The sequence below is a fragment of the Dermacentor albipictus genome, chromosome 1 (assembly GCF_038994185.2).
Source record: "Dermacentor albipictus isolate Rhodes 1998 colony chromosome 1, USDA_Dalb.pri_finalv2, whole genome shotgun sequence".
NCBI classification, from domain to species: Eukaryota; Metazoa; Arthropoda; class Arachnida; order Ixodida; family Ixodidae; genus Dermacentor; species Dermacentor albipictus.
Genome location: NC_091821.1, coordinates 201,689,777 through 201,716,676, shown reverse-complemented (window position 1 = coordinate 201,716,676; position 26,900 = coordinate 201,689,777). Strand labels below are relative to the sequence as shown.

The window sequence follows — 26,900 nt, the reverse complement described above, 5'->3', positions numbered from 1 at the left end:
CAATTTGCTTTATACTGATGCAATATTTATTGACCTCTCGAAAGCCTTCGATCATGTTCCCCATAAACGGCTAATCATGAAAATAAACAGCCTTAAGTTAGATGAAAAAACTACCAAGTGGATTAACGACTTCTTATCTGGTCACTCTCAACCAGTAACTATTAATAACAACCAATCTACTTTCTGCCGCGTTAGGTCAGGGGTGCCTCAAGGGTCAGTGTTAGGCCCGTTATTATTCCTTACATATATTAATGACACAGCTATGAATCTAACTTCACCAATGCGGCTGTTTGCCGATGATTGTGTAATTTATAGACAGATAACCACCCCTGATGAAGATGCGATATTACAAAAAGACTTAACCCAATTCCCTGAGTGGTGTTGTGTATGGAAGATACAAATTAATGCAGATAAAACTAAGGTCATGACATTTTCTTCCAAGTTAAGCTTTCCGTCCAACGTATACACTCTACGCAATTGCATACTCAAACGAACCTCTTCTTTTAAATACCTGGGCGTTATTCTTGCTTCTGATTTAAGCTGGGCCATGAATTGTTGAACATATTACTAATAAGGCACTAAAATAACTTGGCTTTTAAAGCGCCGTCTGTACTTTTCAAATAATGACACAAGACTTTGTGCATACTTTTCCCTTATCAGAGCAACCCTGGATTACGCCTCAATTATTTGGAACCCTCACACAGCTAACCTTTCTGATTGCATCGAATCAATTCAAAATAAGGCTGCCCGCTTTTATTTTGCGCTCCTACTGTCCATACCAAAGTATGTCTGCGTTGAAGCAGACCCTTAATCTTCCGAATCTTGGCACACGACAGAAATATTTCCGTCTGTCTTATTTCACTCCCTTTACTATTGTGGTTCATCTTTTTCATCTGATCCCATCTTGCCCACCCGTTATCTGTCCAACCGCGATGACCATGTATGCAAAGTGTCTCCCATATTTGCTAGGACCAATATATTCCAAAATTCCCCTTTGGTGTTATCAATGAGTGAATGGAACACCCTACTTCAAGATATTGTAACAATCACTAACGCGTCTGCCTTCCAGTCTGCCCTGCGGCCATTTTTAGATGTATAAGATGTTCAGCTGCCACTTCCTGCCTGGCCTGTTTTATATATATATATATATATATATATATATATATATATATATATATATATATATATATATATATATATATATATATATATAATTCTTTTAAGTGTGCATTTTTCCAACACCCACCTGCCGCGTGTGCCTTGTTGAAGCGTGCCATGTATAGCAAATGTGAATTGTACCCTGTACTCTCACCCTAACTTCTTTCAGTTCTTTTTTTTTATTTGCAAGCTGTATCTTTTACCCAAATCTGTTCTTGATTGTTGTCTTCAGTCGTTTTTATTGTGTTGACATACCATGTGTGAATTGCCCCCCCCCCCCCCTACGTAATGCCTTGCGGGGCCTTTAGGGTATTAAAATAAATAAATAAATACCATTACCGGCCGCCGCCACCGCATTGCGATAGAGGTGCAATCAAAAGGGTCCCGCGTGCTGTGCTACATAAAGAAGGCCATGCGGTCAAAATTAATAGCCCTCCACTATACTGTCACCCATAGGTCTTTTCCTGAATCGTTAAAGAGACACTAAAGGGAAACAATAAATCAGTTTAGATTAATGAAGCATTGTTTCAGAACTCTGCAGGCAGTCATTTCAAAAGACTAGTTTGATTATCAGATGAGAAAATGAAGGTCCAAGTATCAGTATTTGAATTTCGCGCCGAAGGAAGGAAGGAAATCAACTTTATTCGAGGTCCTGCAGGCCACGAGAGCTTTGGGCTCTCATGGAGTGGGCGTCTCCCACGACGGAACCGGGAGGTTGAGTTTCCTGGCGGCGTCGTGGACCTGCTGGACGGCCCAGAGTTGGAGCCCCAGCGCCGGTACGTCAGCGTGACGTCAGGGATTCCAAATTATGTTTTCGCATTTGGGACGCGTTGGCGGAGTAAAGGTTCCGGAAACTTGCCATGTTTAATATGTGGTTCCTTTAGAACACAATGTAGTCAATCTGTACCGCTATTTATAATTAGTAGGCCCTAGAAGATGCCATCAAAATCCAAGACGTCACAGCCCCCAGGTGCGGGAACTTAAGTAGGCGTCGCCACCCGTATTTCGTTCTTGCGCTTTTTCTGGCTTACCAAACGTCTTATCGTTGTAAGAGTGGTGTTTTTGGTGTTGGAGAAAGGTAATTTACTGATGGCAGAAGAAATCATTTTTCACTTTAGTGTCCCTTTAAAGGGCCCTAAACCCCCGAGAGGTCGAAATTTAGTTGTGGTGTTGCAGTTGAACCCGAGCCTCGAACGAACACGTAGACGCGAGAATTTTCGGAAATGGTGCCGTAATGGCGGAGTTATACGCGTTTGATGATCGAAACGTGGCCCTCGTTCGTTTCGCTCTTCCCTTCGCTTCTCTCCGTTCGTCGGCTGGTCTCCTCCTCGCCGAGTGCTCCTCCAAGTGTCACGTGGCATACGTCATCGCCGACGCGCTTTTCTAAACACTGCCCACTTCCGGTTATCGCGACTCCGCGCTCCTCAGCTACCCTCTGTTGGTGCCGTGCCGGCCCGTACTACATACAAGCGTGCCGCTTTGGACCCCGTTTTGCGCGCACGTCTAGAAAGACGCGCCAATATAATGAACCCGTGCGGTGATATGCCATGCCGAAGCACCTCCGCTGGAGATGAACAGCCCCTGTCGCCGCCTTCTCCAGGTCGTGGCGACGATATGGGTCGGTAAGCTCCGCTGTTTTCGCCCACGGGCTGTTAGCCCGTTCCGCGATAATGTTATGATCAATGCAAGTCCGCGTGCGATCTATGCATGGCAAGTACAAATACCGAGGCGAAAGTTTGCTGCAGGGAGGTGATAGAAGTCGTTGCTAAAGGAAACTATGACTGCATTAAGCGGCACCCATATTTCCCCAGCATATGTCTGAATCCTGGTGTCCTCAAGGCGGCGTGCTACGCTTTCCGGTAGCTCGGCATGTAAATAGAAGGAGGGTTACACAAGTGAACGAAATATGTGTTCATTACAACGCCTCTAGGTCAACTCACTGAAACAGCTCCAATGCGCTCAAGCCAAGCATTGCGCAGCCAGGGCGTCATCACGAGGCAGCCGGTGTCGCGTCGCTTTGTTTTTCCAGTCGGCGCTCTTGCAGCCAAGCACTGCACGCTGATGCCTTCTAGCCATCGTAAAACATTGTTGGACTCTGTTCGCACAGCTAATCAGGTCGCTGAGCACGACTGTGTTGGAACGCGAGCGATTTAGCGCTTGCGGTGTGGACCGTATAGTTACCAATTCGCAAGTGCGCACAAGCGAGCAACACGACGAGGAAAAGCAGAGAGCGCGCATACCTGCTAGCAGACTAACCGGAAGTCCTCGGTTCTTGTTCGAGCAGTCGACAACGTCTGCTCCTGGTGACATCACCAGATGCACCCTGGGGACGTTACGACGTACGAACGCTTGTTATACCGGAAAGGCGCGGAGATGGGCGCGGGATTGTTTTTTCGATTTTGTGGCGCGCTCGCGGCGCGTAGCCTGCAACGTTTGGCATCGTTGATCGTGGCGTCATTCTGAACTATATGGGCGTGTTCACTTGCAATTATTTTAAAAAATATTGGATGTCGTTCAGGGCCCGTTTAAAATGGTAAACCGCTTGAATGAATTATTATTACTATTTGGTGTTTTCTCATTGGGCCTGGGCGCTGGCATGTTCGTACTGACTATTTCAAGTTCTCGTATATATCAGGCATGGCATGTTCGGGGAAGCCTTACTTTTTACAGTTGATGTGTGTGCACGTGTGTTTGCGTGCGTACATTACATACAAATATATTACGCGGCTCGATTCAACAGAAGCAGTGGAAACATATCATTTAGCACATAAACTTCTATATAAATAGTAAGCTATGGAAATATTCATAAAATGGTACGGTTATCAGCGATTTTCACATTCGACATGCGCATTACATGGCCATGTAGTCGGCTGTTGCGAATTATGCTGTGCGAAGCTTATATTCTTTGGTGCAACTACTATTCACCCACTATATTTCCAATTAAAAGCTAAGGAATAGAAATCTTCTGGCATGCCGTTTTATTGTGATGCGCTTAGCAAAATTGTGCCTAGGATTGGCACTAACGCCATGATCAAAATCAGCGTAAAAGGTCTGTGAGTCAGCGGGGCACTGCTGCAGTAGCTTATTCCCAAACGATTGAGCTTCTGCCTGAAAAAATCCATTATTTCAGCCGTCGCCTCGTAGCAGTGAAATATCAAAGCCGTGTCCATCAGGCATTTCTTGTAGTCGCGAACGTGCCTGCGGAAATAACAGTGGAAGACATCAAATACATCGTGTTGTTCTACACTTTACGGGTAACTTTAGAGCACTTTAATGCAAATCTTACGCAACATCACCGAACGATAAGCCATGCCCGACTGAAGCGAAAAACAATTAAAAAATAAATGGTGACACAGCTTCCTCAGATGCAGCAGGGGCTGCCAGAAATTCCGTTTGAAACAGAAACAGGTATGCATTTACTTGTCCATCAGCGTTAAATTTGTTTTCTAATCTATTCCTTATTGCCGGCTACCGGATTATTGCGTTGATTTGAGTTGGTGGCCTAAACGGTTCATATTTACTCAACTTCAGTCAATGTAACTGCGTTAACTAAATTTCGTTATGGAATCGACGACTTCCGTTTAATGCTGCTGTCGAAAAATAACTCGCTGTGAGCCCCTGTATGCTCACTGGCGATAGATGAAAAGTAGTTAGGTAATCGCAAAAGTAGGCTGATTACGACAGCTGGTGCAACGTGCCCTTGATATGTTCGACAGAATATGCCGATTGTACATGTGGCAGTGCGGAAAATGTCGATATGCCACAAGATTTGATCGACTTACACACAAATCATAGCCTTGGCCCGTAGCAGGAAAGAGCTCCGAACAGGTGCCATCCGGAAGACGTTCTCCTTGAGAAGCACAGCGTCGTCTTCAAAGACACGATCGCACTTTTCGATAGCTTTCAAGAATCCCCTTTCCCGGCAGGACTGGTCTGAAAGTGTTTATAGCAGTAGCTTCTGTATTCTACATTGGAACAGTTAGCTTCTATCAACAGTCGACTGGGCGCCTCAGCAAAACTTTCGAACAGTTTTCAATACACTGTACCAGTGTCCTAGTGAGAGCTGCTGTGCAATAAGCATGGTATGGTTTAGGAGATCAAGCGCAAATCAAACTAAGCTATCTTAAGACTTTGTTGTAATAGTCGCATAAGAGAATGTGCCACCAAGAAAGTAAATGCATTCAGCCGTATGTAGCGCTTATGTTTCTGTATGTATGTCTAGAAGAAATTTAATCTGCTTTGATTGACTCCATGAAGTTGCACTAGCACAAACAATAGAGAAAAAAACGTCGTTACTCACGCCTTAGTCTCCTGTCACCTCTTTCACCTGGTCCGGTATCGCCTGAACCTTCGCAAACAATGCCGTAATCGCGGGATAATAGTGTAGTCAGTGTGTGCAGACGGCTCAAACCGTGACTCTTGAAATCGCAGTTTGTTTCGCGTGACGACGTCTCGAGGCATTCTCTGTATTTTTCCCGTATCCTGGAGAGAGTGTGATAAAGGCTGATAAATATAACTTTGAATTAGCGTTCTATGCATAGGTGAACATGCATTACGGCGTTTGTCATATCTTTTTTTTTCCAGAGGTTTAAGTAGAAGTAATACATTAGTTAGTTGGGTTAGAGGAGGTGCAAAATAAAAGCAGCCTTTCGAACAGGTCTCCCAAGAGCGGCGATCATTCTCAAGGTTCTGTCTTTTAGTGGGAAATGCGAGCAGAGGAACACATACTGGCAAATGCGCTCGTTGTCCGTGCCGATCTCCATGAGTTGGAGCATACGCATGAAGTCGCCGGCGCAAAACTCGTACTTCTTCTGAGCCCTGTCTGAGTCGCATTCCCTGTCGCCGAGGATACGCTGGTACGAGAGTCTTGCTGCCGCTTTTCAACGCAGCAACGGAAAAGAAAAAAGGGCATCATATTGTTCAAGCTTCCCGTCAAGTGAACGAAATGCCATCAAAAGCGAAGCTAAGAAAGCAGGCTTGCACCAGTGATTTTCTTGCCACTTGCTCTTTTCTTTTCCGAGTACCCTTTTAAGAGTCTGTGGCTCCAGAACAATCAAAATACTAAGGTTACTAATGGCGAATTCGGCACATCGCACCCATGCGCACCAGGGTGCTTTGATGTGCCGTTTCGTCCAATCATGGTTGCACCAAGACGCCCCCGTGCGCATCGGTGCGATTTGCCGAACTCACCATAAGACTTGGCTTTCACTGACATCTTGCGCGCTCGCTTTGATCATCCCTAGTTCATCTTCTGTCACAAAATGCGGAAGTACGGGCTCGGAGTCTAAGAGTACCAGAATCAAGGCTAACAAGAACCATGAACACGACAAAAGCAGTTGTGATCTGTCCACTTTCCTTCAGTTCTCTCATAGTTGCCAGTAACTTGGCCTACCGTAGAAGTCTATAATCGAATTGGCAAAGCTTTTTCTTTGTAAGTTCTCTTTGCGATTGGCCGGCATCCTTCGCTAATAATAGGCGCAGTATCCGAATTGGCTAGAATTTTCTCTAATGAACAATTCTGGCGCAAGAGCTTTTTGAGAATACAAGCCCTGGAGATTTCTGTTCAATTTGCACGCTTCGATAACCCTCGGCGCACTGCGACATCCGCTATCACCCTCCATACTCGTAAAGACAAACCTGTGCTGGCACCCGACCCTCGAATTCGAGTTATTGCAAAAGTACACACGCCAGCGCTAAACCACTCGATCACAGCATTGACGGGTTTAGTGACACACTATCACAAGATTTTGGCACAACTAAAAAAAAACTCACTATATGAAACGAAAATCGGTGCAGTTTGGAGATGCGCTGTTTATAGGGGATGAAGACCGAGTCTATAAATGATACATAGATGTTGCGAACAGCGCTTCGCAAATCGTCCTTGTATTACGAAAAATTTCACGACTTCCAAGAGCTCCTATTGTTAAAGATTTGCGAGCGTTTGGGCAAAAGATACCGTGGGATCAAAAATCAAGTCGCTGTGCTCGAGACTCGTAGCTGATCGGGGAGAATCTACTTCTCCACATAACTGCCACTCCGCTGATTGCGTTATTGGTTATTAACGAAAAAGCGGTGTCATAGTGCCGGTTTGATGTCCTAGAATATAGAGGGGCAGGTTCCACAATTTCTGCCCATGGTAACCGGGCTGAACACCGAGCTTTTTGTGGCAGGGATGGCGCGTTGCCGCCATCTGAGAGGACGATGAGGTCGCCGGCTGCTGCCACCTAAACACGTTTCTGGCAGTTAGTGGTCTCACCGGGGTTTCTGCCCACCAGACGCCAACTGCGTGCCTGCTCTCGTTACCCTGGGTCATACTCAGCGCTGACGCTTACATAAAGGTTTGAAGCTTGACATGGGGCACACTTTTTATTCAGTGAAAATGCATGTTTTACATGGGCAGTACTTCTAAGAGCGCTGGTACCGCTGATCTCACAAAGTACGATTGTGACAGTGCAGCAGGAGCTGGTGGTGCAAAAAAAAAAAAGTTTTTCTTTGCGCATGCGCGCTTCGTTCCGACTCTGCCGCGCTGTTGCAAGCGGAACGCAGTTTAGCGTTCCGTCTTTTTGGGGTCACTCTCCCTGGGTGTCTTGCCTCGTCTCACGGCGCACATGGGCTCGTACTGTTCCAAAATAAAGTTCTGCATGTAGGCAAGGTGGTTGTTGAGCTCCATCCTCGTGTTGCAGTGAGTCGCATGTCGCGCCCCGTTGACGCAGTGTCTGTAGATGCTCACTACCCTGCCGAAATCCAAAAGGTGCGGACACTGGGTGAGCATTTATTGGCAGCGTCAGTTAAACGTCAGAACAGTGAGCGAATAATTTCTGCGAGACACTCTTCATTGCGATTTCCTTTAGGAACGCTCTGACTAAAGGCACTGCACGAAGAAACAAGACGGAAACGCAAGTTGACAGGACAATAGGGCGCGAAACACAAGTTCATAGGATAACTTCGACAAGAGTTGCCATGTCTTGTTTCTTCGTGTAGTGTTGTTAAGTGAGCGCGTTCATAAGGAAATCAAAATCAACCAAGTAGTCCTATTTATTGCTCTGTTGACCCTTCATTTTGTCTGCGTGCGTTCGCACTTATCTGAAGTGGGCGTAATGTAGCTAGCATGAGAGTGATTCGTTTGATAGCGTCAGTCGAATTTCACATCGTCACGCAATTCCCTAACCAGGCTTCACGTTCCTAGCGACTTTACTCACGAACTGCGTGGACACAGCTTATTCAACGTGGCCTTGTTGTGCGGTAAGTTTAGGTCACACAAAATGAATCCAAAATTTTGTGGATGATACGAAAGATATGTACCTGCAGATGTAGTGCAGGTCCTTTGGCGAGTTGCTTGTCGCATTCACAAAACCAGCGGCGCACTGGAAGAAGAATCGGATGAACCGATTTCCGTCACATGTGTATGCAACATCTGAAATAGAAAGAGGACATTGCTTTAGCTATGACGAGGAATGTGAGCAGTGAACAGAAGTTTAGTTTACGGAAGTGCTGTAATAAGTACGTGTGTTAGTTGAAACATACGTCATTAGCAGCAAAGTAAGTATTATGGTATTTTCATGACTATTACAATATTGGACAACCATATCATTTTCATGTTGGCACAAGAAACGATCCCTTTAAGAGGTAGGTTCTTACTCGGGATTCATTTCATTTTCATTTCATTTATTTACGCTAAGGGCCCAGAATCGTGTATTACATAGGGGGGGGGGGGGGTAACAACAAAAATACAACTTCATACGCATGAAGATCAAAACACAAATAGAACTGTTTTCAGCATTAAGTAGATACAGTGCATTAGTAGTAGCATCGGAGGGGGGACGTAATAATTATATAATGCAATATCACGCGATTGAGCTGCAACACTATTAGAATAATGCAACACATACATGACAGTGACCAAAGGTGTTAAGGTGCGCAATCAGGATAACATGGTTGTTTAGAAAACATCAACTGGTATGGCAGGTTTTTTCATTAAGGAACGTTATTAAAGCCGATTGGAAAGAAGATAATATTGTTGGCAATGAACTGCGGAAGGGCGTTCCACTCATTTATTGATAAGACTAAAGGTGTGCGTAAATATTTTTTAGCCCGTGCGAAAAGTGGGCATAACGTTAGTTCGTGGTCAATACGGGCGGAGATGTGGACTGCTGGATGAATGATTTTGTGATTCAGTGACTATTTGCTGGCTTCAGATCACATAACTGACGGCTGTCAATTTTAAGCTGCTTTTTTTTTCTTCTTTACTGCCGCGAAATGTAGCCCTGAAAGGCTGCATAACTTATGTTGCCTGAAAGTCGCTCTTATCAGTGAGGAGAGCGGCGATAATCAATTACGGGAAACACGTACCACAGGAGGATTTAGTTTCATGCAGCTCTTATCGTATGCCTGCAGAAGTCAGCGCCTTGAAAAGGGCACAAAATCCTCGCCTTATTGCTGTGTCATCTATCGGGTGGCGCTACGTGACTGAAGACCTCATGTCATGCAACACGCTGTTAGTAACCGGGGGCCGAATTGACGACGCTTTTCGTTTGCAAGTGCTCCTTGCAATCGGCCAGCCGCCCTTGCTGTACTCGCGGACAACTTTCTGTGGCTATGAAGGGAAACCTACAGAAGCAAAGCGCGCACAAGTGATAGCGCTTCTGAAAAGAGTCCCGCATTTTCATCAACGTTAGTGTAAGCAGGCGAAGAGAAAACATAAACACCTTATTAGCAACACTTAAATAAGACAAAACGCGCCAGTGAATGTAAAAGCTTACTTATATTGCGGCTTTTGCCTTCCCCGTCTCGGCAAACTCGAAACCGTCGCACGTGGAAGCTGCGCCGATTCATCGTATGCTCCGAGCAACCAAAAGCACTGTCAAACGCTGGCGGAGCACTTGGCGTGGTGCGACATGTGCAAAAGCTCCATCCCCGTAGCATTCCCTTCATAGTCACAGAAAGTTCTCCGCGAGTATAATCATATATTTAGCATCAAGATTGGCTGGAATATTTTCTTAACATCAGTGCTGTCGCAAGAGCTTTTTGAATACGGGCCCTTGAGTTGAATTCACAAAAAAGTTTTTACGCTAGAATTATTCGTAAGGCAATATTTCTCACAATCCCGAATGTAGACACAGTCTTAGCGAAGGCGGCCGCCCAGTTGCAAACAGCACTTATAAATGGAAAGCTTTGTGAATTGGCCCCCTTGCCCCGCATTGACAAAGAAAGTTCTGAGGTTAAAGGTTTTCGTAAGAGCAGATACCAGGCAACGATGATATCAGACATGTTATTAGTGAATACACCGAGACAATGGCAAGCAGCACTTATAAACGAAAAGCTTTGAACATCCGGATCATCGGATCAAATTGACGAGGCTTTTCCATTCGGATGGAATTTTTTTGCCATTGGCCGGTGGGCTTCGCTAATTGTGTGTCCAACATTGACTGTAATTTCTTCTTCCGAACGATTCTTGCGTAAGAGTTTTTTTTAAATACTGAATAATGTCCAACGTGGCGATTGGTTGGCATCTCATCTCAAGAACAGTTATGGCATAAGAACGTCTTTGCGAAAACTGGCCATGCATGGCAAAAAGGAGCCGATGAAAAAAATCATTAGGAAACACCAATGTGTTCTTTACGGATAGCGTTCGTAACACATCGATGAATGCAGAGGTTGGGCAAATTGATAAAAAAAGATATCGTATGAGCACAATTAGCGGATATTTTTCTTTTACTATTACGCTCTACTAATCTGTTAAAGCCGAGCTGCCGAAGATGACAAGGCCGCCTTCGACGAAGATAGGTCATCTTATCAAAATTTTGGCCAGCCTTTCTGAGGCACCTTGTCCTGGTTTGTAACATTTATATCACAGTGTTCTGGTTCACCTATCAGCTCCCTTCTTGATTTTGGATTACCATCCTTGTTTGACGAATCTTTAACAACCTTAATCCTTAAACTAAAGAATGAGCTTGCAACGATTGTTGAAGGGTGCTATTCTAAACTTTTTTTTCAAGCCTGCCAAACTCAGGACATTATTTTCCGAATAAGTCAAACAATACCACCTGGCATACCTGAGATAATTCTAGATGGCCCTCGCATCTCCATCGCCGACTGTGTATCATTTTTGGTATCAAATTATATTCTAACGTAAATTTTCTTTCAACACATCGCCTTCATTAAGCCAAAGTCCATTCGGTTCAGTGAATTAATGAAATCGAAAGCATATTTTTCTAAACATTAAAGAAAACTGAATTCTGGTGTGTTACGTGCCAAAACCATGCATACGATTATGCGGCACGCCGTAGTGGGGGACTTTGGATTCATTTTGATCACCTGGGGTTCTTTAACGTCAAACAAGTGCATGGTACGTGGATGTTTTCTTGCATGTCGCCCCCAATCGAAATTCGGCCGCCGCGGCCGGGCTAACGATGCCGCGCCCTCGCGCTTAGCAGCGCAACATCGAAGCCACTACGACACCACGGCGAGTTTTGTTTCCTTGATTCCAAAGAGGCGTTATTAAAATTATACTTTGCTTTCGTCCATAATGAAAACACTTACGCCATTGTTTCTTGGGGAAATACATATTACTATCATATCTCGTCTATTCAACCCTTACAAAACCAAGTAATGCGCGTAACTTCTAAGAGCGTTTTCTTTTTTTTTTTTCGCGAATGCTACTTTGTCACCCCGGGAAAACAACGTCCTCCTTGTGACGAGTTTGTTCAGCTATCGTCTCATAATATTGCACCATAACTGCGTCACTAAACAGCTTTCACACGATTTCTTTGATTCTAAATATCTTACAAATAAATATAAGTTTAGGTATACATGCAAGACCAATATCATCCTACCTATAATTCATATTAACTATGGTACAATGACATCGTCACTCCCGGGTATAAAAATATGGAATGATTTACGGCACTCAATCAGATCTGCGCATATATATATATATATATATATATATATATATATATATATATATATATATATATATATATATATATATATGCGCACTTTCTTGCACTTAAAAGTGTACTGAAGCATTTTTACATATACTACTAGGTCTACATCTGTGATTTACTGCCTTGTGTCATTTGTATGTATTGCTGGTATTTTTTAGATAACTACAGCTTTGTATATTGATCTTGCATATCATTCGTTGAATTTTTCTTTCCAGGTATTTCACGCCATTGTTTGTTCCTTTTATGTTTTATGTTAGTTTCTAGCTTGCTACTCTTCGCCCATGTCCCTTCATTTTTACGATTAACCAGGGGTCCCATTACAATATTTGACTTTGGGACCCTCGTCTGTATAATATCTACAACCTATTTACTGTGTGTTAGCGAATAATAAAGTAAAACTCAAAACGAAAAAAAAATTGAGGCGCAAATCTGCTGCGGAGCTATGGCTCTATGAAAAAAATGCTGATAATAAAACGCAACTACCGTTGTCTAAGTGCACTCAACCATCTGAGAATAGAAAAAAAATCTTAAGAAAGGAAACCGCTCACCTTCTTTAAGCGTAAGACGTGAAGCCAGAGGCGAGCTGCGGGCCCTCCGTTGTGATGCGCACGTGCTGTTGTATTTTTGCGTTAGAAGGACGAAGAATTTTTCGGCGTCCTTGTACAAGTGATCGGGAGGAGCGCACCCGAAGTTGACAAGAGACGTGTTATGGCATTCTCTGTACTTCTCTATGTACCTATTGATAACAAGGCAGCCATTAATACTTCATTGATACATAGGATGTCTTGTTAATTGCTCTTGCTCACAGACGAGCACAATATGTCTGGTGTTTACATTGCCAGCCGGAATATGGGTTTGCAGCAAAACACAGAGTGTCGTGTTCCTGCATACTACTAATTATCCTTAAGTACTGATTCTTCCAACCGCTTTCTCTGTTCAATTCATTCATTATTTTTCCGCGAAGGTCCAAGAATGCGGCTCTCTCTGCCACTTTTTGCTCTCGCCAGCAGTGTGCTCTAAGCACCAACATTCTTTTTCAACATTTTTTCTGGAGCTGAAATATCTACTAGAGTTTCTTGGGCTTATTTGTCTGGTTTTCTTTGCTGACATTGAAACTTTTGACCGTTTGCCGCAGACGAAGTGGCTCTAGTTGATTTGTACACATTTTTTTATGCAATTAGATGGGCTCTTCATGGCGTCACAGTGACTTTACAGGTCTGTTGCTGAGCAAGAGGTCGCGGGGTCGATCCATGGCCTCGTGTTCGGCAGCAATCCAATGGAGATGGAATTTCTAAACTGTGCCAGTTACATATTTTAGGTACCCAATAAAAAATTCCAGGGTGCACATGATCAAATGCATCCGGAACCCCCTCACAAAGGCGTCTCTTGTTGCTCAGGTGTTGCTCTGACACGTTATATGCAATGAAAGTATGAATGAATCTACAATTAAATGAATGAATCAAGCAATTAATTACTTGTAAATGAAATGAACGACTTCTTTCCATCACGAATAGATAAATGGCAAATCAATACGGATGTTCCATAAATCACGTCTATAGAGCCAAGAATAAAACGTCATTTGTAGAGCCCTTGTATTGAAAATACGGCCTTACGAGATTTAGCTACGCGTTAATCGCTAAAGTGAACGTATGCAGAATGGCAGAATTGCGAGAAAAAATGGAAACGGAAGTGCGTGGAAACGTACGCGCATACTTCTTCTGCGTTCGCTCCAACAACTTCGGCAACATTAGCAAAGTGGTAGCCGCAAAGGAACATGTCGTTTATGAACCTTTGGCGGTCGCATGCTGTGGTACCTTTCTGGAAGGCTGGAAAAAGTGAGCACACGGGTGAGAACAGGGGAGGTAGGTAGCGGTACAGAGCATGCTGCCGCCACACCTATTTTTTTCTTTGTACCATAGAGCTTTGCTCTTTGCATAAATCTTCGTTTAAAAATTCTGCGTGGTACCCAAGGCGCTATTCTAGCACGTTCTGCTTCGTGGTTTACATTAGAGCAAGCCATTTATCACTATTGTCGTGCACATGTGGTTTGGTTTGTGGTTTGGTTTTGTGGTGGTATGGTGGGGTGTGTTACATGCGTTTCTATTTTTTTGCCTTTTGTGATATAATGTTTCTTGCTTGGCCAAATGAACAATAGTTCGTGTTGAATACTGTTTATTTGGCTTGGCGTGAGACTCTGATTATGATAGGAAATACTTTTCCGCCCTTTTGATGTTCTGATTTAATTCTTCTCGAGTGTTTTTTTTGCAGTTTCAAATCAATTCTGCGCTTGCACAATGATGGCGCGACTCCGGAGTGAGCCATAATTCGCAAGGTATGCGATTCCGTACAGGGTGCAGCGTTGGATACAAAAATAACCAGAACCATAGGAAAGTGAAGCAAATAGATAAATATCACAGTTTTCTTCTTCAAAGTAATTACGAAATTATCGACGCTGTAGATGCAGAATATTTTCCGCTGGCTCCACTATAGGAGCGAAGGCAAATCTGATGATTTGATATTCTGTTTTAAAGTTGTACTGGGCTAGATTGTTAACAAATTACAAGTAGGTTCTCAGTACTCGATGCCTTAGTGAACGAGTTACAGTATATTATGGTATGTAAAGTATTGACGTTAGGTTGCTGCGACGGATCCTTTGTCCACTGCAATGAGGACATGTGCACTCCGCGAGGGCTTTTCTGCATGAAAGCTGCTATGGCGTGGAGTATGGACAGCTGGGCTAGTTGGTTATGATTAGCATTGTGAAACATAGTTCCAGCGCACATTTGAACAAGGACGAGGCGAGAAAGACAACACAAACGCCGGCGTTTGTGTTGTCTTTCTCGCCTCGTCCTTGTTCAAATGTGCGCTGGAACTATGTTTCACACTGCTATGGCGTGGAGTTCTGTTTTTTTTTTTCAAAGGAGTCATTCGAGTACATGGCGATAATTATCTGTTTCTAGTACCGTCTGAATGAATTTTATGTTCACTTTAGGTTGTCTAGGGCCAAAGAAAAAATTTAATTTTTTGTCCCAACTGTTTGCCTAAAGTGATCAATTTCTTGACGTCACCGGATCGGTAAGCAATTGCATGGCTTGGGCATGCAGCTTGGATATCTTTAACGCCTTTTTCATACGAGCGTTTCAGTTCACCATGCTGCAGTCGAGTTTCCCGTTAGACCTTGCAATGACGATGAGGAGCACTTGAGCGCTGCGGTGAATTCACAAGCGTTTCAGGCCACGTTTTCCCCAAACCTCATCGAGTTAACCAGACGTTTGCACACTGTAGTTTTCAGTCTGTGAACTTCCTAGAATTATTTACTTTTCTGTCATTTATATTTCTGCGCTTTTTTTTTCTTGTATAGGTTGCTGTCAGTGTCCACATTGCGCACCTTTGAATGTAGTTCCATATCTTCACGTTAATCGCGGATCTGCGCTATTGCCTTTCAACCGCTGTTTAATGTTTCATAGTATAAGTGGAACAGTTTTGATAATAAGTTAGTTTTACCTGATTTTCGCTTTCACATTGTGCTATACGCATAGGCATCGGTAGCATGGCACCACTATTTGCATAAGTTTGCCCGATAAATTTTTAGAAACAAGGCTGATAGATGATTTAGAAGGCATAAAAACTAACGCGGAGATCAGTTTCTTATGATAGTACATCGATCTACGTCTCTCTCTGAACTTTTGCTGCACTTTGTATGTTTCTCGATATAAGCAACGCCGTACCTACCTGATTTTCTCAGGGCAGTACAAAGAAGACGGTACCTGTGCACAATGTTGTCCGCTATGTACTTCATGTGAGGCACCATCTGATAACCCAGTGAACAGTTCACCTCCTGCTGGACTTTGTGAGCGCACAGCCCGTACTTCTCGACTTCCCTGCGATAAATTGAACACCTCGTGTTTTCTGTGGCCATTCCTCTGAAGTTCTGCTAATGTTAAGTTTGTGTAGTTCGAGCAGAGTTAATATTTGGTTGAGTTGATACGCATCGGCGGCGAAATGAGGGTGACACGAGAAACAAGGATGGACAAGAAGTAATCGCTTGTAAAAGGCATTTTTTCGTCCTTGTTTGTCGCGCTACGCTGCCTTCATTAAGTATGTGGTTAGAGCACTGATCATGTGCATTTGAGTATATCAAAGACATTTGTGAGCTAAAAATAATATTTTCCGATATAAATGCACAAATAAAAGCATTTTACTTCTCCCACTCTTTAGTTTAGATGTACTGTATAAGATACGTCCAGGAGAAAAGGGGGCAAAAGAAGATGAAATAGCAGTCTATCTTTAAGATATAACCAGAATATTGTAATCCAAAAGCTTTCGACCTCTAATATGCAATACTACACGGCTTCAAGTGCGCCAGAAAAATAGACAATGACAATATCAATCTCTAAGAAAAGAAAGGTAAACAAGCTATATCGACCCTTGCTTCCAGTATTCTACAAAATACTAATTAAGTTAATACTTCAATCAGCTCTCACAACAGGCTAGCATTAGAAATGAATATTGAACGTTGGATTGCGTCTGTGTCATCAGTTATAGGTTAAGTGAGAGGTCCGCAGAATGTAACCAACCTCTATTAATGGCTTTCATCGGTTACCAGTAGAGACACCAACAGCCATGGAGGCATTGCGTGGCCGAAGTGAAATACTCAAATAACTCAGAAAATATCTACGGTAATCCTACAGTTCCCACAATTCTTCAGAACAAAAACTAAAGAAAAAAATTAAAAAGGGTCTCGGGCAAGGAGACACAACCTCGCCAATGATACTCATTGCATGATTGGAAGTGCTAGATATGGTAAATTGGGGACAATCAGGTCCGAAGATCAAAAAGAAATATCTCAGCATCCTGCTCTTTTCATATGACACTGTACTGTTCAGCAGCGCTAGAGATTACTTGAACAAAATGGTAGTGGTCTTCAAACGACAAAATGTATTGGTGGATTTCAAGCATCATACGCAAAATACAAGTTTAATGTTCAACAGAATAACAAGGGTATGATATTAACGTGGTTGGTGGTGAACGTCTTGAAACTGTGTAGCAATACGTTTACCTAGGCCAAGTAATTACAGGGAGTGCTGATCATGAGAAGTAACTTTTCTGATGAATAAAAATGAGTTGGAACGCATACGACTGCCACTATTAAGTCAAGGCACAAAAGATGATAGGCGTGACGCTAAGAGAGAGGAAGATAGCGCTAAAGATTAGAGCAAAGCGACGTGGCTGATATGTTAGTTAAGAATAAGAGGACAAAGTGGAGTTCCGCGTGCCATGTAAGGCGTAAGAAATTATTAGATTAACATAATGGGTGCAAAGGCGAGGCAAACGTAGGGTAGGATGTCCATGGATCGGGCGGCGGGATGTAATTAGGAAATTCACAGGCTTAAGATGGGGTCAGATGGTGCAACAAATTCAAGGACGATGACAGAAACCTCCCTGCTGTAAGCACCATATCGGCCAGTGATCATGAGGAGTTTGTATATGCTTTCATTGGGCATAGAGCCTACAGCCTGCACATACGAGCGTTTTTTTGTTGTTTGTTTTCGTTTCTAGGACACCACACCATTCCGAAACTAGCGTTCCGTGAAATAAACAAACAATGCAACAGTGGGTAAAATGCGCCAAGATGTGCTATACTGTATTATTTGTGACAGTCATTGTGATTAAATGTCTAATGTACAAACCTAAATCGTAGTTTGGAAGGCTAACTCAAATGAAGCATTAATACGATGTTAAGTTTAGTGCTGTGACGAAATTACTTTGATATAGTTTCTCAAAAGTGAGTTGTATAAACATAAATGATGTTTGTAAAACCTGAGTCACATAAAAGGGTCACTGTGCAGTCTACTGACACAAAGACGAAGACAGAAATTGGGTGCATCTGATTTAGTTCATCCAGTTCCCTGCCCTGCTTGGTACCCAGACCTTCGCTACTGTTCACAGCCGATAAGCTAACACTTCGAACTTTGTATATCTTCGATGTCACTAAGAAGGACATAGATCCCTCCGTGCGACCAACCAGTTACCAAACCAGATCGGCTGCGAAAACGGCCGGTGGCAGAATACAATAAGCGACGTCATGTACGGCTCATCGCGAAATTTAACCTGCTGCAGTTGAAATAATTCGGCCGCGGGGTTGTTAGCTTACATAGCTTATATTGATCCTTGTGCTCGAGTTCTCACGACCTTTCTTTTCGTCAAAGGTTGTCGGGATTTGGGGAATTCGACGCGCCATTGCGCGGGCGCATTTCACCCATATCCGTAATCCTTAGCCACCTCGTCCTTGCCCCGAACCAGTTTTAGCGGTGGCGCTCCACTCGCGCTGGTTCGCGGTGGGGGCGGAGCTAGTGACGTCACGGAGCGGCCCCTGGTGGCTACTGCAGTGACGGTACCGGCTCTCTTCTGCCTTCGGACAGCACGCGGCACGTACGATGCTCTCTCTCATCCGCCGACACCTCACGCACGGTGCCTTTGCCCGTGCGGGGAGCGCGTACCTCGTGTTGTTTCCTATCCCGACGCTAAGCCGAAGAACGGGTGCCTAGTGCTCGCGCGAGGTCGTACCACGCCGAGCCGCACTCATCGGAAGCCCAAGCCGAAGGAGATTGCCCGAGTTCTCGCGAGTTGGCCCATTGGTTATCGCGAGAGCAAGTAGCATAGCCGCCGGGACTTTTCCTAGCGGCGCGTCCCAGCTTGAGCCTGTGCTCTCGCAGCGACTTGCTACAGGCGCCCCTAGCTGTATTCTTCGCCCTTGGTGCGGGACCCCTTTGGTTCCCCGCCGTCCCGGGACCGGGCGTTTGTGCAGTGTTGGGTGCCGTTGGAGACAATAAACGGTTTCCTTCATTTTAGGGCAATACTGTGTTTTTGCGTGCGTCGCTCGGTAGCGCCTTGTGGCCTGAGCTCGCGCGCAGCGGCGCTAGAGGCTGACGGCTGACGCGGCCCTGTGGCTCGCTAAGCTCGAACCCGCGGTGGTCGGTACTCCTGTGAGACCCGAAGACCCCACAAGGTGTAGATTTTAAACACCTCATTATGTACTTTTGGGACCCGCCGCTTAATATAATTATAACAGAGTTCGTGAACTTTCCTATATATATAGAGCCACAAAGAAATATTTCATTTCATGCTGGACATCATTCGCAAGCCATCTTTTTCTGCCTCAAAGTCTTGACAATAGTTATTGTCTCCCGCAGTTAAGACATAGCGATAGGTTGAAAAAAGAAGTATTTGTTTCAGTTTTAAAATTTATTTCGCTAGAATTCATCAGCCGTTATTTGCCTTTTTTTTTAATCACTCCCTAATTCAAGTGCCTAGATATCGAAGTCCGCATAATCAAGTCATTTCACCTCATCACATTTCGAGCACTTAGAGTGCTGCTACGCTGCGCAGCATGTACAACACAACATACTGTCAGCGGTTCGATTTGACTAAAGCGCCACTTTGGTAGGACACCAAGTGCGTGACATCCAAACAATTATGATTTTCACGTGACGGAGCGTCTGTTGTTGGCGGTCGGCGCTGGCTAATTTGTTGTCCTGAAATACAGTGCACTGCCACTTGGCGAAAATGCACAATTGAGCATGGCCTCGTTCCCATTACGTGACTGTGGAACTTACGGACAGAGCGAGGAGAGTGATATCGATGAGCGCTTGTTGGATGCATGCACAGCCATGTCGTAGAACTGGCCTCCGCAGTTCAGTAGCTTTTTCAGCGCCTTGTCTGGCCGGCATTCCGCTGATAGGGCACTTGTCTCGCCTGAAATGAAGCGTTCTACTTAATCCAGGTGGTTCTCGCCGCGCGGTCGCGAGGTAGCAGCAACAAACAACTATTTGGCATGAGGGACAAAAACGGTCCATACCGAGGAGTGCGCCTTCATGGAAACACTAAAACTACTGATGTAATTCTCATCAGCGTGACGACGTCCAATAAGTTTAGGTAAATAGAAACAGAGATAAGACGGCACTTTCACAACGCGCTTCCCAGGTAAGGACGGATGTTTGGATTCGGATTCATTTCCATGGGCAGTATATCAAAACCTGAACGCTCGCGGCATATTTACGTTCCATTTGCATGGAGCACGTATGTGGACACATCACTCATCCCACTTTCTGGTAATGCCTTCAGTGAACTAGCGTTCCGACAATAAAAGCTTTTGTTTGTGATGAGAATCGTTGTTATTCAAGTCTCTTGCTTTTCATCGCCGCTGCTGTTCGCATGACGACCAAGAAAAAAATTACTTTTGAAACCAGGGGCCATGTAGATACCACGGAACGTGCATGGTCTGTCACTTTGGCAGCATTAAACTGTCCAAAACCATGGTAAAATACGTTGGTTGTGCTAAGCGGCCCACTTTTGTCCTCCGGGAAGTTAAGTGCTTCACGTACTCTTTGCCGCTTTTGGCGCTCTTTTCTAGGCGCTGGTGGCGCCATGTGATGGCAGCGTGGTGCATGTGTGACTTTGAAGCACCCCCAAAAGTCTAATGCATTAGCTTAGACTACGACAGTGTTTTAAGTTGCAGATTACCCCTTTCCTTCACCTTCGTCGCTTACATGAAGATACCGCAGTTCCAATATAGTGCAAAATTAGTTTCTTCGCCTAGTTGCTGTTTGGCAAAAAAATAACGAGACAGCCGAGCTATCGTGCATGGGCAGTGGTTCTGAAACGACCTCAAAAATTACAATAAGAGGAAGCACTGGCGATGAAAGTAAACATTAGGTGTTGTTTGGCGCGTGATGTCCTCCTTTCGTCAATGAAAACTAGCGTGTAGGTTTTGAGGTATCTATGGATCATTTTCTTTCGCGTAGGTCTTCGACGAGGCATCTCCCAATAGCTGTTTTTATCCGTGCAGTGTGCTGACACAAAGCTGTGGTTGTGGTATGGTTGTACCGGCAAAAGGAAGCCAGCAAAGCCTGTTCAGAAAAATTAAATGAAGCAAACAGTACGGAAACGAGATCCACACGCAAACTATTCTTTTAACCTGGGGTTGTTGATACGATTTCGCAAAGGGCGGAGTTTTCAAAAGACGCGTAACACCAGGGTGTATTCGTGCAAAACTGTGGTTTTGGCTTTATGCGCTTTGTTTACGTGAGTTGGAACACGCTCTATGGTTCAATTTTATTGCCCTTCTTAAAGTCGGCCGACAGTACATTTTTACAGATGACGAAACCCTGTTATGCGTGGGTGAGTGAACGTCGCCCGATATATTATATATGCATCTCTCTGTGAACTCTAGGCACTACTATAATTAAAGTAAATAAATAAATAAATAAATAAATAAATAAATAAATAAATAAAATTACGCCACTTCCAAGGCACTTGTTGGAATGTACGCTTAGCGAAGCTTTAGTAAATCGTTTCAGATAATTGGTATGCAAACAGGCGCATGACATGATGCCTGCAATTGTGTTCTATTCCCAACTTCTGCTTAGTTTATCCAGCGAGATTTCCTTTGTCTTTCGTAAATGTCCTTCGTCTTTTCTCAATACACCATAGAAACTACGACCGCAAAGTGCAACTGAGCGACCGCGATGCATAGCACTGTCAGGATTACCAGGATTGTCCTGCCTCCAGGATCTAGTCGCCTTGCAAACAACACTGAAACCCTTGTAGGCGCTCATATCACACATTGCTACCTTACTAAAACACTGCCCTCGAGACAAGCCTGGTTTACTCGGCAAGAAACCGGCACTGAAGGACGCCAAATTTCGGGGAGGTAGGCAAACAAAGCTTCGCTTAAATTAACTAATTATTTAATTAATCATTAATCATTCTTAAGACGAAGAATGGTGGCCAAACATCGTTGCCAACGCTAAGCACTATGCTGTCGCTCGGGCTCAGACTCTGTGCGCTGTTCTCGGGTGTCGCGTTTTTTTTTTATGCGTTCTCCCATCGAATGCACCTCTTTTACAATATTATTAAGTCGCATCGAAAATTAACCTTAACCAGTATCGGATCGTACGCTGATACTGAATTGATACTCCGTGAGAGCGCAGCCACGAGGCTTGCCCTATGGGGATCGAAAGCCTGGCGACCCAGTTTCGCGGCGCATGTACAACGCTTTCCACAATACACAAGGCTTGCGCACTTAGAGCCTTGAAGCCGTCAGCGAAGGACGACAGCTTCTATATTTTGATGAGGGCAACTGCGACGTGCAGTTTCAATACTATAGTAGTTCAGCCATTATGTGTACTTTTTCGTTGAGCCCGTGTCAGCTACTCGTTCCTGATTATATTAAATCAATATGCCATGCCGAAATATGGCTTCAATAGGACATGTGGGCGACGTCTGGCGCAATCATTCTTTGCAAAGCGTTGAAATCACACTTGTCATCGACTACGGTCACGAATACTATAATGCATATACAGCACTTGCGACCAGTTATGGCTATATTTACCTTTAAATGGCCATAACACATTTGACCCCACATATATTTACTACATCCAACCTTGAACCCCTGTCGTGTGAGCTCCTACCGAGGAGCACATGCATCAAATTACATTTTCTAGGCACGTACAGCACGTCCATATGAGTAGCCTTCGTGTTGTTTTCTCTCGTCTCACCGTCGCTTCTCGCTGTAAGCGTTTGGCGTCTCATTGTCCTCACGCGCAAAAGCCACTTGGTGCGAAAACCAAAATCGCACAGAAAGTCACTTCAGACGCGCGTGCCGTAAACCTTCGCTCGTCGTCTCGCTTTGTGGGTGGCATGCCGCTTCAAAGTAAGCAGACGCGCTGAGCTGCCTGTATGACGCTAGAGGGATGATGCCGTGCACGCCTGCGTGCGAGACGTATGGGCGTGTGCGGTATTGCAGAAAGCCGGCACAAAGATAATTATGCATTGCAAAGCCTGGCGCATGCAAGACGCGCCTTTAATGGCCCCTACACTACACAGGCGGCAAAGGGAGCTGATTAGCGGTGCACGTTTACGAGGTGCAAGCTTCAGCAGCTTCCTGCAACACAATTGCAAACGAAATACCGCGGCAAGTGCTGCAACAGAAGCAGAACACTTACTCAAGCAGTTGGAGAAGTATTTCCTTTTCATGTCCTGCAGAAGCGTATCATTGTTCTGAGTGGGTGCTGTAGAACTTTCGCAGTAGGAAATCCTCCAGCTGTCTCTGAGGCAGACCTCGAAGTCAGCGAAGTCCCTGTGCAGGCGGCACAAGAAACATGAGCCCGGTTTCACAAAGTCTTTCGTCCAGTAGACCGGTTCTCAAGAATGACGCTCGCTGATTCCCCAATTAATGAAATTATAACCAAGGTGCGAACCAATTACGTCGTTCGAACGAAAGAAAAACGTGATTCCGACCCCGGACAGTCACTTGGTAGACGCCTATAGCGCAGATAGGAGGCATTTTATTACATTGAGGCAAAGGGACACGTGGCACCGCTAAGCTGAGGCCAACCAATTTTATAAACGATTTCTTTAGTAAAGAGTTTGTCACTGGCTGGCTTGCTTGCCAACGTTAGTGTTATGTTTGGAATCAGAATTCACCGAAGCCCGTCATTAGGCGCCGCTCTTCCATGCGAATAGATATCTAATCGCAAAGCCTCATTTCAGTTTTTGTACATATGACTTACTTACTAAGGCAGTGCGCCGCAATATCAGTATTGCAAAGACAAGCTTTTGTATTTTCTTATGAACCATTGTTTGCTAACGATTTGTCTTTGTACATATATTCCCGGTGCCAGCAAGGAACGTTGCTTGACGTTGTCCTCTCATTAATAATTATCTTATGCTTCTATACAGAAGTTGGGGACGAAGTTGTACAGTACCTTGCTGAGTCTTTGTTTTTGTCAGAAGTGAAGACGTCAGGGTGTTCTGGTTCAACAAAGAAACCTCTCCAACCCTCAAATACACACACACAATATATATATATATATATATATATATATATATATATATATATATATATATATATATATATATATATATATATATATATATATATATATATATATAGAGAGAGAGAGAGAGAGAGAGAGAGAGAGAGAGAGAGAAACTGTACCTGCAATTTCGGGTGAGGTCGCCTTGCACTTGGTTCACTTTTTCGTGCAGAACCTGCGTGCACTGTCTTCTCAATTTGTTGTAATTTTCACCATTGCAAGGCAATCCTGTAAACAAGCATTGGAAAAAAGCTTTTTATCTTGTCGTGTTTTGACATGCACCTGTATATGCTGTTCCTGTCGTCCCTAGTCTTTTGCTGCGTCACAATTCTGGTAACACAAAAGTCAAGCGCAGTCGCGCAGCAACGTGTTTTAGAGATGTTTTCGTTTCGTGACTGGTGCGGTCGGCATGCGCGGTAAATGCGACAAGCACTTGTTATTTAGCACACGGTGCTGCAATGCCCTGCTCACAGTAGCGCGTACATAGGCTGAGGCGGATCGAGCCTTCTTACAGCAAGGGTTTCTTACCGGAACATACTTTCGCCAGGATCATAAAGGAGAAGCAGAGTTGCCACTGCATAACGTTCACCATCTTGTCAGGCTGGATTTATGCAGCGGACATTTCTAGAAATGGGGAGAAATAATATTTTGTGTAGTCGTAACAGTGTGAGACCACCCAACCAAAGATGACGGTTTCTATGCGCACATACCTGATGATGATGATTATTATTATTATTACTATGATGACAGCCTCACAAAATGGTATGAACCTACTGCGAGTTCAGGAATCATGGTCGAGCATCAACTTATAGTAGGGAATTATTAAGCTAAACGCAACTGCTTAGGAAATGAATCACAAATGAATAGAAATAACCAGTACGAGAGTAATGAGCCCTGCAAGAGCGGAGTAAGGCTTACCGTGGCAGCTTCGTTTTTGTCACTTCTGCTCAAATGTCTGTGTGGAAAGCTTAAGGATGAACGCTAGAAAATTAGCTAAATAATGGTAGGTCAATTATGTGAATATAAACATAGGTGTGAAATAACAAAACACAAGAAGTAAAAAATATTTCTAATCTTTCAAATACGAAGGCTTATTGTTTTTTTTTCATTGCTGTTGTCTTCGTCAGAAAGCTCAGTTCTACATTCTTTATTCTTTTATGCCACGTCTAAGTCTCGTTATTTTTGTTGCTGTGAGCCGGTTATTATTATTATTATTATTATTATTATTATTATTATTATTATTATTATTATTATTATTATTATTATTATTATTATTATTATTATTATTATTCGTTGGCTTTGACGGGCCTGCCTTCTGATGTACGATTATTGTAAGATGGCAACAATAATAATTATTATTATTATTATTATTATTATTATTATTATTATTATTATTATTATTATTATTATTATTATTATTATTATTATTATTATTATTATTGCTTTCTTCGGAAATGAGTATTAGTCATTGGTAATCCCAACCCTACACCAGACGCCGATTTCAGCGTATCTGAAATACGTGCTGCTATTCGCAAGCTTAAAGGTTGTTCTGCTCCAGGCCCAGACGGGGTCACCTACAAAACCCTTCACAATCTCGATGACGATACCGTGTCCCATCTGACTGACTTCAAGGATTGCTGCCGCAATGGCACCCTTCCAACTGCCTGGAAGACTGCCAATGTTAACCTAATCCCAAAGCCTGGCAAACCATCTAGCCTCAACAACCTCAGGCCCATCTCCCTCACTTCATGCGTAGGCAAGGTGATGGAACTGGCCTTCTTAGCGCGCATCAACACTCACCTCGAAGACAACTCTCTCTATCCCCACACCATCATTGGATTTCGCCCTCACCTTTCTACTCAAGACGCTATGTTGCAGCTCAAACATCAATTGCTAAACGACCGTTCCCGTAACATGAAAGCCATTCTCGGACTCGACCTCACTCAAGCCTTTGACAGCATTTCCCATGCAGCTATCCTTGACCAGGTCTCCCACCTCCATCTGGGAGACCGAGCCTACAATTACGTCTGTGACTTCCTCTGCAATCGCACGGCCAGCCTCTTGACCGGAGATTTACGATCAGACCAACTTCCCCTTGGCAGCAAAGGCACCCCGCAAGGTTCAGTTATCTCTCCCATGCTCTTTAACTTAGTCATGATTGGCCTTGCCCAGCTACTAAAACGAGTCGGCGATATCAACCATACCATCTACGCCGACGACATCACCATCTGGGCGTACCGAGGCAGTGATGGTCAAGTGGAGTCAGCCTTCCAAACAGTGATTGGCGCTTCAACAAGAAACCGGGCTGCGCTGTTCACCTGCTAAATCGGAGCATCTTCTCTACAAGCCCATTCAGCGGTGTCGCCCTCCCACACACCAATCTGATCACCAACCCTGTGACGCCATCACCTTACGCCTTCAAGATGGCAGTCCTATCTCACACGTCCCTAGTATCCGGGCCATCGGCCTCACCATCTCTACCAACGGCTCTAACGCCTTGGCTCTGAACAAGATCTGTGCCCAATCTCAAAACACCCTACGCATTCTTAAACGTATCTCTAACCGACGAGGGGGACTCAAAGAAGAAAGCTTTCTCCGCCTCGTGCAATCCTTTGTCATATGACACATTACCTACGTTGCTGCGTACCTCAACTGGTATCGGGCTGAGCAATACAAGCTCGACACCCTCATACGAGGGATCTACAAGCAATCACTTGGCCTCCCGTATTACACCGGCACTGAACTCTTCAATCAACTGGGAGTTCACAACAGCCTTGCCGAACTCATTGAAGCCCAACAATGCTCTCAGCTTGAACGGCTCACTCTTACTGAAACGGGACGCTTTATTCTATCCATGCTTGGCTTCACCTACCATCAGTAACAGGGCCCCACACAACCGATCCCGACTGACATCAGT

The 26,900-nt window shown here is 44.2% G+C and overlaps 1 protein-coding gene across 2 annotated transcripts; it reads right to left on the bottom strand.

The window, feature by feature from the left end:
* Positions 1–4,119: 4,119 nt before the first annotated feature.
* On the bottom strand, positions 4,120–24,946 carry LOC139056246 (uncharacterized). 2 transcript variants are annotated; one of them, XM_070534322.1, is made up of 14 exons: positions 24,902–24,946; positions 24,512–24,607; positions 24,106–24,211; positions 23,111–23,244; positions 19,721–19,859; positions 15,837–15,985; positions 13,810–13,930; positions 12,653–12,840; positions 8,461–8,572; positions 7,750–7,892; positions 5,887–6,034; positions 5,459–5,640; positions 4,941–5,091; positions 4,120–4,356 (listed from the first exon to the last, which is right to left on the bottom strand). In XM_070534322.1, the coding sequence occupies exons 2-14, from the start codon at positions 24,573–24,575 to the stop codon at positions 4,137–4,139; spliced, it is 1,857 nt and encodes a 618-aa protein (XP_070390423.1). In that variant the 5' UTR covers positions 24,576–24,607; positions 24,902–24,946; the 3' UTR covers positions 4,120–4,136. The 2 variants fall into 2 exon arrangements, with proteins under 2 accessions (XP_070390423.1, XP_070390418.1); XM_070534317.1 differs by lacking the exon at positions 24,902–24,946 and adding an exon at positions 24,694–24,895.
* Positions 24,947–26,900: the final 1,954 nt, after the last annotated feature.